The following is a 24,023-nucleotide window of genomic DNA, read 5'->3' on the forward strand; positions in this document are numbered from 1 at the left end:
TGGGTACATCTACAAATTAGTCGTTCTAATTTTATAATTTCATTGTGATCAGATATACCACTGTGCATGTTTTTGAATATGTATACATGTGTTACTTTGGCTGTTTTTGTAGTTTTACTAAGCATTGTATGTATTGTATTTGCAGGATGATGCAGAGTCTGTGTGGGACGATGAGCATGGCAACGATGTTGTGCCAGACATCAACCAGGACTCTTCATATTCACCCACAGATCTTAAGTAGAGCATACACCATCTGTTTGCGGTTGTGGACTGGTTCAAGCCTTGTTGTAATCAACTTGGTTATATTTCCCCTTTCTCTGTGTGGCAAAACAAATGTCTCAACTCAGGCTCTGCTTCATATGTACCAGATCAGAGGATTGCTGTCAGCTCAGTATGAGTGCAATAGAAGCTTCATGATTGTCAGCACGTTGCCAAGTCTTTACTATGTGAGATTGTTAGTGTGTATATGTTAAGATACATTGAGGCAGCTTCAAATGTACACTTCATGTATATGGGCCCATGACCTTTCATACAATAAACATTTGAATTTGAATTTAAAATCTGTTTAATAAATACCACAGCAAGTATGTTATGCCTGCACTAGTAGACATCATTTCATCATATGCATAAAATGTTGTAGGGTTTTGACATATTTGGATTTGCATATTCATACAGAAGTTGTGTTCTCCAATGCTGAAGATTCCCTCTTGATGTGGCTTCTCTCATACATACATACATACATACATACATACATACATACATACATACATACACATACATACATACATACATACATACATACATACATACATACATACATACATACATACATACATACATACATACATACATACATACATACATACATACATACATACATACATACATACATACATACATACATACATACATACATACATACATACATACATACATACATACATACATTATTGGGTTCTCTTGAAATGTGAGCTATTCAAAATAATGAAACAGATGAATCATATCAGTGACTGTGTTACTGTGTTTGTTGTTTTTCGTGTACAATGTGATAAATGGTACATTCACAAGTTATGCAGAATGGTAGTGAGTTACAAAGTCACATTGGCAGCCATATCGTGAAAGTCGTAAATCTAAATTTGTAAATGCGTACATGAAATAAAAACAAACTTATATACCTACCTGTCTTCTAAGGACAGTAAAATAACTAGTCTATCACAAATGTACACTAAAAACTGGCATGTAACCATGAACACTTTAACGGTACAGTATAAAAATGGGCTATAGATTGCCAACACCTGAAGGTTGATCAACATACTAGGGACTACGGGAACGTACAGTACTTTTGCTTCCTGCATGGACCCTAGCTGGATTCTGTATATAGAAATTATCTTGCAAATGTAACAGTAAGTAAATATTGTCCCCCAATGGAACAGCACAAAGTTAAGTTTGCCATTTCATCTAAGCTGAAACCCACAGAAACCTAGTGGAAACCTACATTACCCAGTATTCAATAGGTTTCCGCAATAGCGGAAACTAAGTCATTTTGCTATGAATGTTTCAGCGAACTGAAACTAAATGGAAACGCATAATGATAGTTTCAGTTGTAGAAACTTGACGGAAACCTAGATTTGTTAGTTTCAGTTTAGAAAACTATGGGGAAACTCGCATTGTCTGTTTCCGGATACTGAAACCTAGCGGAAACCTACATTACCCAGTATTAATTAGGTTTCCGCAAGAACGGAAACTAAGTTATTTTTGCTGTGACAGATACACTTACCCACGAATCACAGATATCCTTACCCACAAGTCCTGACAGTTCAACCATAATGGCGAAGCTCGAACAGGTGGACAGAAAGTTATCGAAACTTGATACAATCTGAGCTGAAGTGTTGTCCATCAAAACAAATATGTCAGCTTGAAATTTAAAGTCCAAGAAATAGAAACGTTGAAAACACGAATGAATGGTACTGAGTGAGTGAGTTAAAATTTAAAGTCACTTTGTTTGGCAATATTTCAGTCACACCATGACTAAATCAAGTTATCGATTAATAATGATTGAAGGCCAATTATAAAACCCCGTTAACAAAAGACAGTAAAACAACTACATTATCACAGATTGAAATTTAAAAATAGTAATTAAATCTAAAACATTCTAACTATACACGACAAAACAATATATAAACAGGCTATAGATTGCCAACAACTTAAGGTAGATCTCCATGTACATTTGCTTCCTGCATGGACTCCAGCTGGATTGACATAATCCCTTCAGATGTTAGCAATTTAGACATATCTAGCCATACATTAAAAGTACACATATTCTACTAGTAAAAAAGTGGAGACTTTAAATGTGAATGTTTGGGGACTTACGTACCCTCTCGGGAGGACAATAATTTCAAAGTACTTTAACCCCCCTTGAGGATGATGTGAGAAACATTAAACTTTTGGGTTCATGGTCATGGTCGAACCCGCAACCTTCAAACACAATCAGAACCATCTTATGATCGTGATACATCTTCTCAGTCATCTCATATGAAACGTTCAACAAATTGTCAAAAGCAAAATGCAAAGTGCCAGCTTCTTCGAAAAAAAAAGTGGCAGAACCCCAAATGGGTCAGATGATAAAATTAAATTATTGAACAAATACGGATCAGTTGAGGACATGGACGTGTCCGAAAACGTCCATTCTAGGGCACATAGCTTGTCGCCTTCGATAAAGGTGCTGGGTAGATCCCCTATTAATCCTCCTAAAAGATAGGTCTATCTAAAAATATCGTGCAGTGGAACTGTCGAGGACTACGGACAAATTTTAATGAAATACAGCTATTAATTCAGGATTTAAAACCATCAGCATTCTGTCTGCAAGAGACGTATCTGAATTTTAGCTAACGTCAGTTTGAAGACAATCATTATTTTTCCCCGCTGGATGATAGGGCCACTGGAGGTTCTACCAGCCTTATACGACAGGATGTTATTAACAGCCCTGTTACACTTAACACTAATCTTCAAGCTGTTGCAGTGCGACTTACTCTGGGTGTAGCATTTACATTATGCTCTCAGTATATTCCGACTTTATCGGCACTTCAGCAGACTGATCTTCAATCTATGATCAACTCCCGAAGCTATGTGTGTTATTATGGATGACCTAAACGGTCACAGCCCACTCTGGGGCATACTAACACTAATACTAAAGGTAAAATACTTGAAGATTTCATTTCCAATAATGACCTATGCATATATAATGATGATTCAAGCACCTATCTGCATCCTGCAACTGGCACTTATTCTTCTCTGGATTTGTCTCTTGCAGATTCTAACCTCCTGAATGAATTTGATTGGTCTGTTCATAATGACCTTTGTGGAAGTGACCACTTCCCAACTATTCTTTCAGAAATAACTCCGTCTGATTCTCCATCGTTAACAAGATGGAACCTTTCGAAGGCTAACTGGTCTTTATATCAAACTATTTATAAATCGAAACTGCAACCTGAATGCTTCAGTGATATAACTGATCCCATTCAAACTTTTGCTGACGTTTTAATTGAAAAAGCTGATGAGTGTATACAAAAGTCCTCTACGACTCCACATGTACGAAAACCATGGTTTAATACAGATTGTAGACAAGACAGAAAAGCGAGGAAAAAGGCAGAGCATTATTTCCGCCATCATCCAACTGTCCATAACTTAAATATATATTTAAAATACTCAATGCAAAGGCGCGTCGTACCTTCAAACAAAACAAACGACAATCTTGGAGAAATTATGTCTCCAAAATATATTCACGCACGCCTATGTCTAAGGTGTGGAGCATGGTTCAGAGAATAAAAGGTAAAGGTTCAAAATCGGCTGTTCACCATCTTAAAGACGGTTATAATTTAATAACTGACAAATCTAAAATTGCAAATAACATTGGCGAAACTCTTGCCAAAAATTGATCATCGGCAAATTATGTCCCTGAGTTTCAGAGATATCAGAAACAACAGGAAAAGACAGAACTTAATTTCGAATCAAATAACGGTGAAGATTATCATGAAGTGTTTTCATTACATGAGCTACATACTGCTCTTGAGCAAGCTCATGACACTGCAGCGGGTGATGACAATATACACCAGCTACTGAAACACTTACCTGATGACACTTTTAGATACATTTGACCAAATATGGACTTCTGGAGAATTTCTTCTTCATAGCGTAATGCCATTTTAATCCCAATACCAAAACCTGGCCGAGATCATACAGATCCATCGAATTACAGACCTATATCTCTAACCAGCTGTGTCAGTAAAACCATGGAAAGAATGGTGAATAATAGATTAACTTGGCATCTTCAAAACAATTACCTTATAGCAAATATCCAATGTGGTTTCAGGAAAAATCGTAGTACCATTGATCATTTGGTACGTTTAGAATCCTTGGTTAAAAATGCAATAGTAACTAAACAACATGAAGTATCAAAATTCTGTGATCTCGAGAAAGCTTATGATACGACCTGGAAGCATGGCATTTTGAAGGATTTACATTACTTTGGTTTGAGGGGTCGTTTACTTCTTTTTATATCACAGTTTTAACGAAACAGGCAATTTCAAGTCCGAGTGGGTTCTACCCTGTCTGACCATTACAATCAGGATCAAGGTGTCCCACAACGCAGTATTTTGTCTGTCACTTTATTTAGTATCAAGTTCAACAGTATATCCAAAGTTTTAAACGATTCAACCGATGGATCATTATTTGTGGATGATTTTAATATTTCTTGTCATGGTGAAATATGCATACTATTGAACGGCAATTGCAGTTGTGTTTAAAAAAAATGGTGTCTTGAAAACGGCTTTAAATTTTCCAAATCCAAAACTAATTGTCTACACTTTTGTAGAAAATATAAGCCGCATAAAGACTCAGAACTATCTTTAAATGGCTCTCCCATCAAAGATGTTAAGGAGGCCAAGTTCTTGGGTCTAATTTTCGACTCCCATTTAACTTTTTAGACGCATATTAAATCCCTTAAGGACAAATGCCTGAAGGCCCTAGATTTGTTGAAAGTTGATTCCAACTAAGAGTGGGGAGGGGATCAAGGAACCCTCCTCCACTTATATCGATCATCGTATGTGGTGGCGCCTGCAAAAGCAACAGAAAACTACTTGTTTCTGTCCACCACCAAGGCCTAAGACTTTGTCTTGGTTCTTTTAGAAATTCTCCTGTTGACAGTCTCTATGTTGAGGCCAATGAACCATCCCTTAACCAACGCCGTATAAAATTATCCTTACAGTATATAACGAAAAATACATTCTAACGAGTCTAATCCTGCTTTTAACTCTATTTTCAATCCTCTTTATGAGGATCTGTATAACAAAAAGTCTTTTCTTGTTCTACCTCTGGGACTAATATTCAACCCTCTCAATGCTGCTGGCATTGAGCTGGAAAACATCTCTCCTTCCCGTCCTCTTTCTTCTCCTCCTTGGCAATTAGTGAGGCCACATGTTGACCTAACACTGACAACGTTTAAAAAATCCGAAACTGATGAATTACAATATAAACAAGAATATAATCTACTAAAAAGTAAATACAGTCAAATCCCGATGAGTCGAATGCCGTTGTCTCGAATATTATGCATAACTCGAAGTACCTGTTGGTCCCGTCCATTCCCTGTTATTGTTGTCATCATTTGATTCCCGGTTACACGAATTCGCCTCATAAATACACACGATGACTCGAAATGGAAATTTGGTCCCTTGAGATTCAAACAACAATAATCTTGTATACATAAGCCGAAGTCAGTCAATGAGAAGTTAATTGGTGTTGCTAACTGATCCAATTAACAAACCAGTGCGGCTCGCACCTTTCCGCTATTGTCGGGTGAGTTCAAAAGGCAGATTAGTGATTTTACGGAAACGGAAGAATTAATAATACATATAAATCCTTATTTACAGATGGGTCCAAGGATGGTGGCACGGTTGCTTGTGCCACTGTCATTGGATCCAGAACAATATCTTCTATATAACGAAATTCCAGCTGTTTTGTTACAGCCGAAGCTAACGCCATAATAACAGCTCTTAAATATATCAAAAACATTCTAAATATCAACAATATACCATATTTTCTGACTCTCTTTCTTGCCTTCAGGCTACTAAAAATCTCTCTTGTAAACATCCACTTTTAATAGAAATTATTGAATTTGTTGGTTACCCAGCCACGTTGACATTTCTGGGAACACAATGGCTGACTTTGTTGCTAAGGCAGCACTCAACAAATCTGTGACACCATCTCTGATTACAAAGCTTCTATAAGATGTTATATCCGTGATCTGATGCAGAAGAAGTGGGACACTCAAGTGGGAATTAATAAATTACATTCAATAAAACCTTATATTGGTTATACCTACTTGGGTTTGTCAGTCCAGATTTGAAGAGGTCACCATACGACGATGTCCTATTGGCCATACTAGATACATATTGAAAGGTGAGGATCCTCCGTTTGCATCCCTTGTGATGAAAAAATCACGGTCAAACATATCCTGCTTGACTGTATAGATTTTTCAATCACAAGGGATAAATATTTCAATGTTAAAATATATTGAAGGATCTTTTTAATGTTAAATAACATTTAATTTTTAAAAGAAACATAATTATTAGAAAAAATTTGATGAACGGTTTGTAAATATTTTATTAATGGTATTTTAGATTAGTAACTGAGATTGTTAGTGGCTGTGCCCTCAAAGTGGGTTGACGTATTGTAAAATTATTGTCCTCCTGAGAGGGTACGTAAGTCCCGAAACATTCAAAGTAAATTTAAACTCTCCACTTTTTTAATCGTAGCATATGTGTATCTTTAATGTATGGCTAGATACATCCAAATTGCTAACAGCTGAAGGGATGATGTAAATCCAAGCTAGGGTCCATGCAGGAAGCAAATGTACTGAAAGTCCCCATGGGCCCTAGTATGGTGATCTACCTTCAGTTGTTGGCAATCCATAGCCTGGTTTTATACTGTATTGTCGTGTATAGTTCAATGTTTTAGATTTGGTTACTAATTTTAAATTTCGACCTGTGATTATGTAGTTGTTTTACTGTCCTTCGTTGACAGCTTTTTATAATTTACCTTTGATATATACTGAGTCAAAAAAGAAACTTCACATCCTTTACTCAGGACACTATAAAAGAACAAGAGATGGTAAGATGGTTAAATTGTTATTATTTCATTGCTGAGATCTGTGTGATGTACCCGATACACTGACAGTGCCATAATCAGTTCTATTAGGCTACACCGCCGTCCCAAAACATGGGTATACAGAATGTCAAGTCACAAGAATAAAAATGTGAAATTTCTCAGTTCAATATCGTGTATGGCCGCCCCGAGCTTTCACCACTGCCAAACACCGTCTCCTCATCGACTGCCTGATGCTTCTGAACACGTGGTTAGGGATTCTGCGCCATTGCTCTTGCAAGGCAGCGCCAAGTTCCTGCAAATTCTGAGGTTGGTTCCTAAGACCACGAAGCCTTCTCCCAAGTGCATCCCAAACGTGCTCTATTGGATTAAGATCAGGGGACCTCGATGGCCAGTCCATGACGTTGATTCCAGCGTTTTAAAGGAAATTTCGTGTCAACATCGCGGTATGCGGCCGAGCATTATCATGGTGGAACTGTAGACCTGGGCCATGAGCCGCCATGAAAGGAACGAGTTCAGGGGTGAGCACCTGGTCGCGGTAAGCAGCAGCTGTGAGGTTTCCACGGATGACCAGAAGTCGGGAACGGTTGTTCCCACAGAAAGCACCCCACACCATGCAACTTCCGCCCCCGAATCTGTCGACTTCCTGTACACAACATTGGGCATACCGTTCACGACGTCGTCTCCAGACTCTATGCCTGCCGTCCGCGAATCTGAGGGTAAACCTGGATTCAGACGACTCGATTCCAGTCTCTCTGGGTGAGTGAGTGAGTGAGTTAAAATTTAACGTCACATCGGCAATATTTCAGCCATATCGTGACGAGAACATTTGATATTGAAATGAAACACATGTACATTATAAAAACCTGTCGAAGGAGGACAGTAAAACAACTAGATTAGCACAATTAGAATTAAAACTAGCGTGGAAAGTTTAAAACTAATAGCACTATTGGGACAATACAATATAAAATCAGGCTATGGATCGCCAACAACAGAAGGTAGATCACCATACTAGGGTCCATGGGGACTTACAGTACCTTTGCTACCTGCATGGACCCTAGTTGGATTTACACCATCCCTTCAGCTGCTGGCGATTGTAAGAAATGTTAGCCAAAATTAAAATGACAAAAATGCTACGTTTAAAAATCCTGGCAAGTTTAAATGGACTTCGAACATTTTGGGACTTACGTACCCTCTCAGGAGGACAATAATTTTACACTACTTCAACCCCCTTTGAGGGTACAGCCACTAACAATCTCAGTTACTAATCTAAACTACCAATAATAAAATATATATCTATTTACAAATCAGTTAACAAGTCTAATTCTTTTAAAAAGGCAATAATTAAATGAGGACTTATATTACTAAAAAGATCCTTCATAGTTTTTACTTTCAAATAAATATCCCTTGTGATGGAATATTCAACAGAGTCAAGCAGGACATGCTTGACCGTGATTCTTTCATCACAAGGGATACAAAACGGAGGATCCTCACCTTTTAATAGGTACTCATGAGTATGTCTTGTGTGGCCAATACGACATCGTCGTATGATGGCCTCCTCAAATCTTGACTGACAACCCAAGTAGGTGTAACCGATATAGGGTTTTATTTCATGTAATTTAATGATACCTACTTGGGTGTCCCACTTCTTCTGCATCAGATCACGGATGTAAGTTCTAATGCAAGCTGTGTAATCAGAGTATGGAATAAGAAGTGGTGTCACAGATTTGTTGATTGCTGCCTTGGCAGCAAGATCGGCCATTGTATTCCCAGAAATGCCAACGTGGCTGGGTAACCAACAGAGGACGATGTTGCATTGGCCAGTAGCAAGATCATTATATTATTCGATTATTTCAATTAAAAGTGGATGTTTGCAAGATAGATTTTTAATAGCCTGAAGGCAAGAAAGAGAGTCAGAAAATATTATATATTGTTTATGTTTGGGATGTCTTTGAATATATTTAAGAGCTGTTAAGATGGCGTTTACTTCTGCTGTAAATATAGAGCTGTTATCAGGTATTCTAGAAGATATTGTTCTGGATCAATGACAGTGGCACATGCCACTGCGCCACCGTCCTTGGACCCATCTGTAAATAAGGATTTGTATGTATTATATTTGATTTTTAATTGATTATATTCTTGTTTATACTGTAATTCATTAGTTTCAGATTTCTTAAACTTTGTCAGAGTAAGGTCAACTTCAGGCCTCACCAGTTGCCAAGGAGGAGAAGAAAGAAGACGGGAAGGAGATATATTTTCCAGCTCAATGCCGGCAGCAGAAAGAAATGGTTTAATTCTTAAACCAAGAGGCGGAACAAGAGAAGGCTTTTTGTTGTACAAATCCTCATAAAGAGGATTAAAGACACAATTGAAGGCAGGGTTAGACTCGTTTGAATAAAGTTTTGTTATATACTGCAAGGACAATTGTATACGGCGTTGTGTAAGAGATGGCTCATCGGCCTCAACACACAGACTGTCAACAGGAGAAGTTCGAAAAGACCCAAGACAAAGTCTTAATCCTTGGTGGTGGACAGAATCAAGTAGTTTTAGGTTGCTTTTGTAGGCTCCACCATAGACGATGGAGCCATAATCAAGTTTAGATCGCACCAATGATCTGTATAAGTGAAGGAGGGTAGTTTGATCCCCTCCCCACTTTGAATTGGAAACAACTTTTAACAGATCAAGAGCCTTCTGGCATTTGGCTTTAATGGATTTAATATGCGGCAAAAAAGTTAAATGGGAATCGAAAATAAGACCCAAGAACTTGGCCTCCTTAACGACTTTGATGGGTGTTCCAGTTAGGAATAATTCTGGGTCTTTATGTGGTTTGTATTTACGACAGAAATGTATACAATTAGTTTTGGATTTAGAAAATTTAAAGCCGTTTTCAAGACACCATTTATCTATTTTATTTAAACACAATTGCAGTTGCCGCTCAAAAGTATGCATATTTTTACCCCGACAAGAAATATTAAAATCATCCACAAAAAGTGGTCCATCAATTGAATCATTTAAGACCTTGGCTAAACTGTTGATCTTGATACTAAATAAAGTTACGGACAAAATACTGCCTTGTGGGACACCCTGGTCCTGATTGTAATGATCAGACAGGGTAGAACCAACGGACTTGAAATTGCCTGTCAGTTAAAAATTTGGATATGAATTGAGGTAAACGGCCTTGTAATCCAAAATCATGTAAATCTCTTAAAATGCCATGTTTCCATGTCGTGTCATATGCATTTTCTAAATCGAAAAAGATTGACACCGCATGTTGTTGGTTTACAATGGCATTCTTAACGAATGATTCCAGTCGAACTAAATGGTCAATGGTACTGCGATTTTTACGGAAACCACATTAAATATTTGTGATTAAATTATTGGATTCTAAGTACCAAATTAATCTGTTATTGACCATGCGTTCCATGGTTTTGCAAATGCAGCTAGTGAAAGAGATAGGTCTATAATTTGAGGGATCGGTATGATCACGATCCTGTTTGGGTATGGGTACAATTATCGCATCACGCCAGGATGAAGGGAATGTACCAGAGGTCCAAATTTCATCAAAAATACGTAATAAAGTTTCTAAACATGGTGCTGGTAGATGTTTCAGGAGTTGATAATGGATGTTGTAACTTCCTGAAGCAGTATCATGAGCTTGATCAAGTGCAGTGTGGAGCTCATAAATAGAAAAGATTTCATTGTAGTCTTCCCCGTTATCCGAATAAAAATTTACAGTCTTCCTTTCCTGCTGTTTTGGTAGTTTTGAAATTTGGATGTATAGTTTGACGAGGAAGAATGTTTTGCAAGTGTTTCACCACGTTAATTAGCAATATCTCAGGTATCAGTTAACAATTGATCTCCATCTTTGAGATGATGTATGCTTGATTTTGTACCTTTACCTTTAATTTTCTTTATCATGTTCCATACTTTAGACATTGGTGTACGTGAATTGATCTTTGAAACATAATTTCGCCAAGATTGGCGTTTATTTTGTTTAAATGTACGCCGAGCTTTAGCATTTAAAATTTAAAATTTATTTAAATTATGGACCATTGGATGGCGACGAAAGTACTGTTCTGCCTTTTTACGCGCCTTCCTAGCTTGTTTGCAGGCATTGTTGAACCATGGTTTACGTATGTGAGGATCTGCAGAGGACTTTGGGATACATTCATCAGCTATTTTGTGAAGTTCTTCAGAGAAAAGTTTTATGGCATCGGGAACATCTAAAAAATAAGCAGGTTTCAGATTGTTGGTGCAAAGAGTTTCAAACAATGTCCAGTTAGCTTTAGTAAAATTCCATCGTGACAAAGTTGGAACATTGGATGGTGTCACAGATTTCAGAATGGTAGGAAAATGATCACTTCCACAGAGGTCTTCATGGACTGACCAGTCGAATTCTGTAAGTAAACTAGAATCAACAAGTGATAAATCAAGGCACTAGTATGTGCCAGTGGCAGGATGTAAATACGTGTGAGAACCATCATTAAAAATGCACAAATCATTATTCAGGAAAAAATCTTCAAGTTGTTTACCCTTAGTATTTGTATCATTAGAACCCCAAATTGGGTTATGGCCATTTAAATCTCCCATGATGACACAGGGCTTAGGAAGCTGGTCATAAAGGGCCTGAAGTTCAGACTGTTGAAGCGAATGGGATGGTGGTATATACAAAGAACAGAGGGTAAAAACTATATGTAATGTAACCCGCACTGCAACAGCTTGAAGTGGCGTAGTTAGAGGAACAGGACTGTGAATAACGCCCTGTTTCACCAGTACTGAGGATCCACCAGTAGCTTTATCTCCCGGAGGAGAAAAATGATGATATGAGCTGTACTGGCGTAAATCAAATTTATCTGTTGTTTTAAGGAACGTTTCTTGTAAACAACATGCTGATGGTGTGTAATCTTGAATTAATAATTGCAGATCATTGAAATTGGTCTGAAGTCCTCTACAGTTCCATTGTATGATGTGACTAGCACTCATGGTGGGTTAACGGGTGATCGTGAACGTGAAGGAGGAGGGCTCCTTTTGTTTTGAAATGGAGTAGTAACCTCCATTTCCAGTGGTTCAAAAGAATTAAAAACATCTACAGGTGGTTGCGAAGAAGGTGGTACCTCCAAATGTTGAAGTGTCTTTGTCTTTTTTTTCTTCTGTTTTTTGTCTTTTCTTGTTTGCTGAGTAACAAGTTTATCAGTTTCAGAAAGTTCTTGAGATTCTGGCTCTGATATCTTTGAGAATGGACTTTCTGTTTGAGAGGCTGAAGTAATTGTCTTGTGAGTTGTTGGGGTACTTTCTCTGATGGATATTTGTTTTTCATGAACCCAAGAAATTTCAGTCTGGCACAATGTAGACACTGTAATGACCTTCTTTGCAGGAACAGGAGAAGATGCTACAGCAGAAAAGGTTAAAGTGGTGGGTTTGGAAAATGGATCTGGAACCAACTTTTTTGCTTCAAAATAGGAAAGATTGTTTGTGCATTTCACTTTCAAAATTTGCGACTGATAAACAAAGAAAGGACACGACCTTGACGGTGCCAAATGCTCACCATCACAGTTTGCACACTTTATTGCATTGTTGCAATCAGAACTGTCGTGAGCACCACTGCAGCGAGAGCATATCATATTGTGAGTACAAGTCTTGGCACCATGACCAAACTTTTGGCAATTGTAACACCGGAGAGGATTTGGCACATCAGCATTCACTCCAATGTTAAAATATCCGGCTTTTATTGATTTTGGAATAGTTGGCAGGGCAAACGTGAAAAGATAAGTGTTTGTTTTTATTACAGTGTCATTTTGTTTCCTTGTGAATCGCTTAACAGCAATTACTCCTTGGTTTTGTAATTCGGCAAGAATTTCTTCCTCGCTCATGTCTGAGAGACAACGAGCACGGTGTCGAATTATTCCACGGTAGGAGTTTAGTGTACTGTGTACTGAGACAACAACCGGGACATTTACAAACTGCTTTAATCCAAGCAGATTGACGGACTGTTGTTTTCTTACACATTCGACAAGAAGAGAGCCAGAGCGAAGTCGAGTAACGTTTTTAAGTTCTCCACAGGCACCTTTGATACCCATGGATATTGCAAACGGATTCAACTTGAGCGGAGTACCATCAGAAGATGAAATGACAATAAATCTCGGCCAGTAATCGTTCAGTTCAGGTGCACTTTCTTCATCAGACGATACAGAATCGACATGACGACGTTTGTTTTTCGACGAACCAGAGAGTTGAGTGAGAGACATGGTGATATAATATTTTTCAGCAAACTTGCTCCCCACCCGCCATCGAGTGTCAACAGAGGACGATGTTGCAGAGGAACCCAGTCTGCATCATCAGGGCTACAAGTTTGCTATACTCCAGCAAATGTAACACGAATAGCTATATTTGTCTACCAAAGTGACTGTCCAGCTGGTTCTGCACATAACAGAAATTTGGAGACATATAGAATTCGGAGGTTGACATTAACCAGATTGGCCCATGAGCCACCGCCTTCTGACGTAGGACTCTAGGCAAAACCGTTGAAATATTTCGAAAATGTTAAGCCCAAAACACACAAAAATACGATATTATACTCCAAATATGGAAATGTCCAACACAGGGCTTGACATGACCAGCCGATTGATAGAACCGGGCCAGTTCTACCACCCGTCTAGGTGAAGTAAGGGTCAAAGTGGTGTGTTGGGCAAAAGGAACACGGTTCCAGGAACCTATTGCCCACAACCACCAGAATCCCGTCCTCCACCGACACAGGGGCGCAACCCACGGCAAACAGGTTGGTGGACCTAAGATACACCCGGGTCCACAACAGGGGGTTGAAGGGCGCTTAGCGTTACCCAGCACCGACCACAAGGAGGTGGCCCTTCATGGGTGCCCAGTCTCTCTGGTGACGTTGGGCCCACAGCAGATGTTGACGTTGATGAAACGGCGTCAATATTGGCCCACGATATGGACGTCGAGAATGGAGACTGGCAGTCCGCAACCGATTTTGAATGGTCTGTGAGGACACTCGACCTCTAAACATCTCAGCCACGTAGGTGACGTAGGACGATTTGACAGTCTTCTGCTCGTGACGTCACACGTGGAAGACCCGACCTTGGGCGATCAGAAGTGGTGCCAGTTTGTTGTAGACGACCTCGCAAGTCATACACAGTACGGCGGCTGCATCCCATTGCTCTTGCGACGTCAATAACTGATCTTCCCGCTTGCAACATGCCAACGGCATGTTCACGTTGCACATTTGACAATCGTGGCATTTCAAGTACCGTTAGAACTGTGGTTTAAAAGTGTTTTTTCAATTCTTGAGGCCAATGCAAACACGTACATATGAAGAAAACTTCGATGCGAAGATCACGTGATCGACTGCACGTGCAAAACCTGATTTGGCACTAACGTCATTTGCACGACGAATGGATGGGTTTGAGTGGGTTTTGCTAAGGTTTTTCTAGAGTCGAAAGATAGGGATCCCATTTCGGATACATAGATGTATCATCAGAGAAAAATTATTCATTATTTTTCAAATTACATTTTGTGAAGTTTCTTTTTTGACTCAGTATATAAATCTATAACTTGATTTAGTCACGAAATGGCTTAAATATTGCTAAAGTGACTTTAAATTTTACCTCACTCACTCACTAACCCAGGACATTACACCCCTCGATAGAGCCACACCCAGCTTGGCTACTTGCCAAAAGATACCCCTTCTTCAAACAACAATGCCGCTTCATAGTGCAAATGTGTGCTCTCTGGCGACCTTGCCGTGTGTATGGACCTTGTGATAAATGTAGAACGAACTGTGCAGACCCCCTGATCCATGTCCTAACATCATGTGAAGCCTGTGCTTGCTGCAGAGGCCAACTCTGGTGAGACTTTATCAATGTGGGCCCAGTGGAGCTGAGCGTGGAACTACACAAGACTGATATGGACCTGGTGGGCAGCCTACTTTCCTGCCGTCCCCCAGTACTGCTCTCTGACGAGGAGACTGAGCTGTACACACTGACTGTTGTTAACGGACTCTACGCGACCTGTAATGCATGGAAACTTTACGCGTCTCTCTTCTAAACTTAACAATATGTTAAACTTATCTCGCACTCTCATGTACCCCCTAAGGGATGAATAAACATGTATACATCTCCATCACTTCCCGAACCAACAGAGCGTAAGGTTCACGACGTTCGCGAGGCAGATTGTGCAGTGTACTCGACCCAATTATAAACTCTGAGCATCGCATATTAGACACATCTGAGCGGAGCTGTCTCAGGTAACACAACAGGAATGAGGAGTCTATCTTGAGACTGGAAAATACAGGTATGTGGCAGTATACGCTTAGTTTCGTCAATGCTTGATGGATACATTTAAGCTATGTCAAATATAAATATGTCAAATGAATGTTCATAATATCCTCAGAAGATGAGTTGCAGTATTGTATGACACATGATACTTCAATGTAACTGTTAAAATAGCAAACTGTGTCTTTTGTGTTCGTTCATTGGTTCTTGATAGACATTGACGACAAAAGAAGACTTAGCTATATCTATCTCCCCACATGAGAATCTTGGGAAAGTCATATTAACAACGCCATACTATTGTATCGAATGCTCACTGTGATCCCACTGTTATGGGCACAGCTTATTTCACTTCCTCGTTGCAGCCATCACTTATGCCTCGGAGGGTTAGAATATTCCCTCGGCTATGTGTGACTAACAAACAACATATAGAATTGTGCAATAGTAACAGCCTGGATCCCAGGGTGTGCTGCTCTTCTGCTTCACTGCATCCGACAGGGACTACACAATCGTGAACTCAAGGCCATATATTTATTGTAGAACAGTCCAAGAACACGGATGGTGAGATCATTCTCAGCACTTTCAGCGATATAGCAAAGAATAACTCTTTACTTTTAGAGAAGAAAAACGTTACTAATACGAAATATGAACTCACATATTGGTGCTCAAAATGGGGTCATTGTTTCCATTTTCAAAAATTTCAGGTGCACAATTGACTAGACTTAGCATATGTTTCATACGGGAACCACCGGTGGAGCAGGATACGCTCACCTTTTCGCAAACACCTGGTATCATCACCTGATTAATAAACACATGTACTGTCATCGTATCGCATGGTGACAATCACTGTATTGTCTGGTCCAGACACGATTTGATTACAAACAACATCATACAGCTGTAATGCTGCTGAGGCAAATATCTGCTCACCATATAGTCACAATTGTACAATCGACTCTGCCTTTAACAGAGATTTCTTATGAATATGGAAAGAGTTTTATCGCTTCTATTCCCATGTAACGACGACTTTCGTGTCTCCAAGCTACTTAAATAACGTTTTCAATATCTACGGTTAATGAGGCATATTTACTAAACACATTTATGTTGACAGGAATGATGTCAGTCACGATCTACAGTTTGGTTTGGATTGTTATTCCGAATCTGATGACATCACTGGGTCACCCACAACATTCCGATATTGAGAAATGCAACATTCACCACGAAGCCAATGAAACAACAGTGGACTGTTCACGTCGTGGTTTCAACCGAGTCCCACAAGGAGTTCCACGAAACACAACAGTCCTTAACCTGAGTACCAACAACTTACCAAGCCTCAAGAAAGGATCACTCCCCAGCCTTCCTTCATTACATACACTGCTCGTGAATGATAACAACATAGAGTTTCTTGAGGAAGGTGCTCTGCAAAGCCTACCTGCCCTTCAAAAACTAAACTTGGATGGGAATATATTGAACTTTTCTTATTTCTCTCTTCCTCTTGGGACATTCCAAAACCTGACATCTCTGACAACACTCCATGTGAGCAGAATGAAGATGCGGTTTACTTCATTGACATATCCCGATGCTACATTTGCTGATCTTCACCACCTCGAGTCACTGATCATTGACGGGGCTGGAGAACCGGTGTTTGGACCTGGCTTTGCACAGATGAGGAGGCTGAAGAGTCTGAGTTTTGGATCACAATGCCTTATCAGACGTTTGGGAAAAAACTCATTTGTCAACTTCAGGGAAGCACCTGTCAGGGATCTGTCATTGTCAGCATGTAGCATTCTTATTTTTCTGGACGCCAATGTCTTCTTTCCTCTTCATAAACTGAAGTTTCTGCTTGCAAGAGAAACTGCTCCCTTTGGCCTGGATGAGTCTTTACTAAGCTTAAAAGGACTCAGTGGAAGGAACATGACCGAAATAGACTTTTCACTTGTGCGTACATATCCTGTCTCTGTTCAAGGTGTTATGAAGAACCAAAGTCTCGTGCTCACGTCTGAGATGACACGTTACCTTAAGACTATGTGTGTTGAGCGACTGATTCTAAGGAATAATTACATCGTGGTCATTGAAAGTAGCGTGTTATTGCAGGAACCGTTTCAAAGTTGTATAAAATATATTGACATCAGCTACAATTCTATAAAAGGTGACCCCAGCTGGTTGTTCCGTCTCCCTGAACTTGTTAACCTAGCTGTACTGGATGTGTCAAATCAGGCATATATACTTGATGCTGGTGATGGACAATATCAGCATTCCAAAGACATACCAAAACTAACCTTTTTTGGAAACATGACACTTTTTCTTCCTCCATCTTTGGAAAAACTTTTATTAAGTGGTTCAGGAGCACATGGAAGATCATTAGAGGGAACTAACATGTGCTTTCTTGGAGGTAATAACTTGTGGTATTTGGACCTTTCCTATTCTGCCATAATAACAAAGACTTCACGTGTCTTTGGCTTGGAGCATGTAAAATATCTTGATTTCTCAGGGAATTTCTTTAAGAAAATACCGTTGACATTTTTTCAGTCATTCCCAATCGTCATGACATTGTATCTGAAAAATGTTCATTTTGATACTGATTTGATGTCTAACATGAGTTCACAAACATTGTTCAGTCCTCTCAAAAACGTCCACCTTTTAGATGTATCCCATAACATTCTACATAAAATGTATGCTCACATATTCGGAAATCTAAAGACCTTAAAATATTTGAACTTAAGCAATAATATGTTTGAGGACGTTCCTATTAAATTGTCTGGAATGTTGAGCATCTCTCAAATTGATCTTTCTTTTAATTCTATCAGTTTTCTGAGCGTCAACACCAGAACAATGTTAGATCAAAGGGTTCTTGTTTCCCAACCCATTTCACTTGACCTCCATGGGAACATCCTGTCTTGTGGATGTGGAACCCTAGACTTTCTGACATGGATAATTGACACAGATGTCCAGTTTCGACACTTCGATTCATACAGCTGTATCAACACTGAGGGTCAGCTCATTCAACTTTCAAATATTACCAGTTCCTTTAGGAGACACTGGAGATCTTGCTATGGTAGATTTTGGCTCGCCTTTTCAGTTTGTCTGATGTGTGTACTGATTTCTTGTCTTGTCGTTTGTCATTTGGTGTTAAAAAACACCATCTCTTTAAAATACTGGATATTGAGGTTGATAGGGTTTGATCATTTTGTACCACAAAGACAAGATTTTAAGTATGACATATTTATTTATTATTCTCAACATGATGATTATCAGTGGGTGTGTACCACGTTTCTACAGAAGGTGGAGGTACAGAGAGGTCTGCGACTTTGTATTCCAGACAGGGACTTCGATGTGGGCGTTTGTGCAGCTGAAGAAATTATCAATTGTATTCACAACAGCTGGAAGACTGTCCTGTATGTAACAGAGACCTTTCTTCAGGACGAGATGTGTTCCTTTACACTGTCATCTGGGGTCTATGCATGCAACAATAACATGCCCAAGAGACTAATGCTTCTATATTCCGACACCATCTTGCATCACCCTCTGCCACCATTACTCACTCAGCTTCTGGATGGAGCTAATGTGTTTGTTCTGGAAGAGCTGGAAGAAAAAAGAGCCTGGCAACAGTTCTTCGAACTTGTTTTGAAGTGGATCTGAACATACGTTTTAGATATTTCTTCATTATTGAGTGTGATGTCTGATATGAATATTAAAAAAAAGTGTTGGTGAGATCGGAATTATTACCCACAATGAAACAATCGAATGTCAAGGTGAAGGTCATCTGTTCTAAATGCCTTGTATGACCCCAGGAGTGCCAAGAACTACTGGCACCATCAATCCATAGACTGACTGACTGACTGAGTATGGTTTTACGCCGCTTTTGGCAATCTTCCTGCAATATCACGACGGAGGACACCAGAAATGGGCTTCACGGTGAGAAACAAAGAAAACGTATGTTGCACGTTCATTACATGTTGGTGGGTTTTCCCGTCACACCTTTTGTCTTTTACGGTAATTTTGGGTTGTATTTTATTTTACCCGCACAAATCACCCCCCGATGTATGCAGTCATGTTCAATTCCTATTTTCTATTCATTTTGTGTCAATAGCAGCAAACCTCCGTGAGATATTTCCTCATTTTGGGTTGCTTTAAGAGCATATTTGTCTTACGGTCCAGTCGTTATTTTTACTAGAAATGTATTGCATGAGCGTCAGGGCGCCAGTCACATACCAAAGGGGACATCATAAGAATGGATAAGGATAAGCAAAAGGAACACAACAAAGTTGTGACACCCAATTTCGTCATTAATATACTTCATGAAAAACACTCAGTCATGCCTAATTTGTTGTATTTCAAGACAAGATGAGGCAAGTTAACGACGCTACAGTGTTAGTTTATATTCTTGGACAGCTTCGTTATGATAAAATATGACGAGTATGAACTTCCCAGATGTATCCCTGGTGATGAAGGGTTCACTGTCAGGCAAATGTTGATCTTAACCATTGCAGGAGATTCTTCTCCCGAAGCAGTATGACTGAGGCACATTGGTGAGTGAGTGAGTTAACATTTAATGTCACATCGGCAATATTTCAGCCATATCGTGACGAGAACATACTTGACATTGAAATGGAATATATGTATATTATAAAAACCTGTCGACGAAGGACAGTAAACCAACTAGAATATTTTAATTACAACTAAAACTAGTGTAGAAAGTTAAAACTGATATCACTATTTGGACAATACAATATAAAAACAGGCTATAGATCGCCAACAACTGCCATTATAATGACAGTGAACCACATAATATACCAGATAGTATTGCAGACATAGACTATCCTATTTCATCATCAGAGAAGTATTCTCGGCAGTGAAACAGTTTAAAACAAATAAAGCTCCAGGACCTGATGGAATAGTTATTGAAATGATTTTATCTGGACTCAACTGCCTTTAACCATATTTGGTTATTATATTTAATTATGTATTAGAGTCAGGTAGATATCCACAATCATGGTGTGATGCTATCATTCATCCTCTACATAAGAGTGGTAACACTTCAGACCCTAATAATGTCAGGGGAATATGCCTTTTGAATATAATTGGTAAAATTTTTACCAAATTACTTAACAAAAGAATTGTAGCTTGGGCAGAGGATCAAAGTAAACTTTTTGAGGAGCAAGCTGGATACAGGGGAGGCTCTAGTACAGTAGATAATATATTTATTCTTCAATCAGTTATACAGAAATATTTATCAAAGGAAAAGGGTCACATGTATGTAATATTTGTAGACTTTTCCAAGGCTTTCGACTCTGTGCAGCACTTATTATTATTTTATGTCTTGTTAAAAAATGGTGGTGGTAAAGTTTATGATGTCCTAAAGGCAATGTATTCACAATTACGATCTTGTGTAAATACTAGTTTTGGTTTGAGTGAATATTTTGACTGTAATGTCGGTACGAGACAAGGTTGTATGGTCAGCCCAATACTGTTTATTTTGTTTTTAAATGAGTTTATCGATATGATACAGCAGTCAGACTGTAGAGGTATTTATGTTGGTAATCTTCTAGAACATTTCACAACATTGATATTTGCTGATGACATGGTAAATGCGGCGGATAGTGTATTTAGATTGCAACAGCAGATAGATATTTTATGTACATTCTTGCAATAACTACGGTATGAAGGTAAACATGCAAAAAACCAAAAATTTGGTTTTTAGAAGAGGTTGGATAATAAAATCATCAGAAAAATGGAATAATGAAGGGCACGTTTTAGAATCAGTTTCTAATTATAAATATGTAGGTTGGGGAAAAGCCTGTCAACATTTATCTCAACAAGCAAAGAAGGGAACCTTTTCTCTTTTAAAGTTTATTAAGCGTTATAACATCAACACTTCCAAATCATTGTTTTTATTTGATAGAATGATTTTACCAATCCTCGTATACGGCTCTGAAATTTGGGGATATCAAAATATGTCATGTATTGAAAGTATTCAACTTTATTTTTGCAAACAATTACTTGGTCTTTCAAGTAATACTAGTAATGCCGCAGTACTTGGTGAGTTAGGAAGGTATCCATTATATGTAACGTATGTAACAAAATGTATTAAATACTGGTTGAAAGTATTGTCTATGCCAGATTGTAGATATCCGCTTATTTGTTATAAAATTATGTACTTTCTTGATAATGTTGGTAGACAAACATGGGTTGGATTTGTTAGAGACATTTTGTTTAAGTGTGGTTTTGGTTTTGCTTGGCTAAATCAAGGTGTTGGAAATGCGCATATGTTATTAAATTCTTTTGTACAAAGACTCAAAGATGTCTCTTTTCAAAAATGGCTATGTAATATAAATGCAAATGTTAAATTAAGTTTCTATGAAAAAATTAAGTTCTCACTTCAACCTGAACCATATTTGATTAACATAAACACACAACTTTTTAAAAGGTTTTTGACCAAATTTCGCTGTGGGAACCATTATTTACGTATTGAGTCAGGACTTTGGGAAAGTATTTCAGTTGAAAATAGAGTGTGTTTACATTGTGAAAAGATTTATTCAATAAGATTGCTTGAGGATGAAGAACATTTTCTTTTAATTTGTCCATTGTATGAAAACTTAAGAAATGAATACAAGCATATTGCAAAATATTATTATAATCTTACTAATAGTATGTCATCTTGTAACAAGCAGCACGTCTGGAAGTTAGGAGCTTTTATATTTTACAGCTTTAAATTAAAACAAAACTGGATTGAAATCAATTGTAAATTATTTCAATGTATCATGTAAGCATATTTAAATGATGTTGGTAAATCAATCAAATATTGTCACATGTCATAATTTATATAATGAGGTACTCTGTCAAGTATATTAAAGGACTATGTATGTGAATTATGGGCCGGATGGCCTACATTTCTGAAATAAAATCAATCAAAATGAAGATCGCCAACAACAGAAGGTAGATCACCATACAAGGGACCATGGGTGAAGCATATTAGTAACCGTGTTAGCAGACATTTGAATTTGTGTATATTGTAAATTCTGAATAAATATACTTGTTGAAATAACCTATTTTAGTGCTGTTTATGTTGTTGTGTGTATATGTTTTACTTCTGTATCTAGTTCTACTGTTTTATACTGCATGTGTGATTTTTTAGATCCATGCATTTCGTGAATGCAAGTATACAGCTTGGACATTGATGATGTGATTCACATATCAACAAAAGGCATAAGTTTGCCACAAGACATATATCTAAAGTAAGCATTAACAGGAAGCATTCATTGATTTAAGACTGCTATAGAAACGGGGCAGCACTCGTGAAGAGCAACCTCCTCGAGTTGAGTGCTGGGTAATGCTAATAGCTCTTCCCCTGTGTGGACCCGGGGTAGAATGTGTCCACACTACCCCATTGCTGGTCGTAAAAGGCGACCAAATTTGGCAACCTGGGGCCGTATTTATCAAACAACTAAGTTTTGACTTAAGAAAAAAACTTAAGTTTCTTAAAACTGACTTAGCCAAGTCAAAAACTTAAGTTGGTATTCACAAACGGGCTAAGTCTGAAACTTAGCTAAGTCCGCCGACAAAAACTAAGTCCATTACGCCGAACGCGATCACGTGATCACTAGGGACTATCCCGGTTATTTTTAGCCTACCAGTGGAACTCTTTTTACTGAGAGACATAAAAACATCCTCGGGGGGAAATTCCCGGACAGCGCAAACGATACACGAACAGCATCGAATGGATACTATGGCGGATGAAATGAAGAAGAGGCGGCCTAATTTCACAAAAGAGGAGTGTCTGTTGCTAGCGGAGCTAGTTGCGGCCAACAGAGTGGTGCTTGAGGGCAAGTTTGGGCCTGGCATCACCTCCGTGAAACGACAGGAGGCGTGGCAGGTACGTGTTCGAAGCTCCGCGATAGATCTAGTGGCTGTTCTGACGATGGATTCGTTTCACATTACCTGACTGATATAATCACACATTTACATACCCATGTAGTGGTCAATTGTTGTTTTGTTGGGTATTAATTCCCTAGGACTTTCGGTACAAATTGCAAAACCACATACGTCATTTTACTGACATACTGAAATTACGGCAATATTAGGAAAGAATTAAATATTTTGAAAATGAATACTGCAGTACACATCTCGTTTTTCTTTATATTATTGTCTAAATAAGAGCACAAATGCACTTGATAACTAGTTCACGTGTAAAAAGTCAAGTTTTTATGCACTGATTAAATATCTAGATGTAAATTGATGGGATTTTTCCCCATTTGATGTATTCTGTTTACATTGTAGATGATTACAGACACCCTCAATTCAAGCATCACCCACAAGAGGACCAGGGATGAGGTGGAAAAAAATGGAAGAACTTGAAGAGTTCCTCCAAGAAGACCTATTCAAGTTCAGGCAGCAAACCATTGCCACTGGTAAGCATGTTTATGGTTACAGTATTATTATTAGTTATCAAAATATAAGTGTCATAAAAGGTTACATAAATGATGTGATAAATGTCAGAAAGTGGGAAAAGAGTTTCACTCACAATATTTCCAGACCTACATTGTAAGTTCTTGTATATACTGAATATTTTCTACCAACATAAAC

The 24,023-nt window shown here is 38.5% G+C and overlaps 1 protein-coding gene and 1 long non-coding RNA gene across 2 annotated transcripts; both read left to right on the top strand.

Moving 5' to 3' along the window:
- Positions 1–16,897: 16,897 nt before the first annotated feature.
- On the top strand, positions 16,898–19,079 carry LOC124285767. The gene is made up of 2 exons (XM_046722039.1): positions 16,898–18,086; positions 18,696–19,079. Exons 1-2 carry the CDS (start codon positions 16,986–16,988, stop codon positions 19,077–19,079), a joined length of 1,485 nt encoding a protein of 494 aa, XP_046577995.1. The 5' UTR covers positions 16,898–16,985.
- A 4,041-nt stretch (positions 19,080–23,120) lies between these two features.
- Positions 23,121–23,774, top strand: LOC124285768. The gene is made up of 2 exons (XR_006900884.1): positions 23,121–23,313; positions 23,718–23,774. It is a non-coding gene; the product is annotated as an uncharacterized LOC124285768 (long non-coding RNA).
- Positions 23,775–24,023: the final 249 nt, after the last annotated feature.

Source organism: Haliotis rubra, unplaced genomic scaffold (assembly GCF_003918875.1).
Source record: "Haliotis rubra isolate DU_JTF1 unplaced genomic scaffold, ASM391887v1 Scf369, whole genome shotgun sequence".
In the NCBI taxonomy this organism is placed as follows: Eukaryota; Metazoa; Mollusca; class Gastropoda; order Lepetellida; family Haliotidae; genus Haliotis; species Haliotis rubra.

Excerpts from the sequence above, each read along its gene's own strand:
- LOC124285767 (XM_046722039.1), top strand. The coding sequence starts at position 16,986 with ATGAAGATGCGGTTTACTTCATTGACATATCCCGATGCTACATTTGCT. Across the intron at positions 18,087-18,695 it reads AAAACGTCCACCTTTTAGAT|TGGGTGTGTACCACGTTTCT; the intron begins GTATCCCATAAC and ends GATGATTATCAG.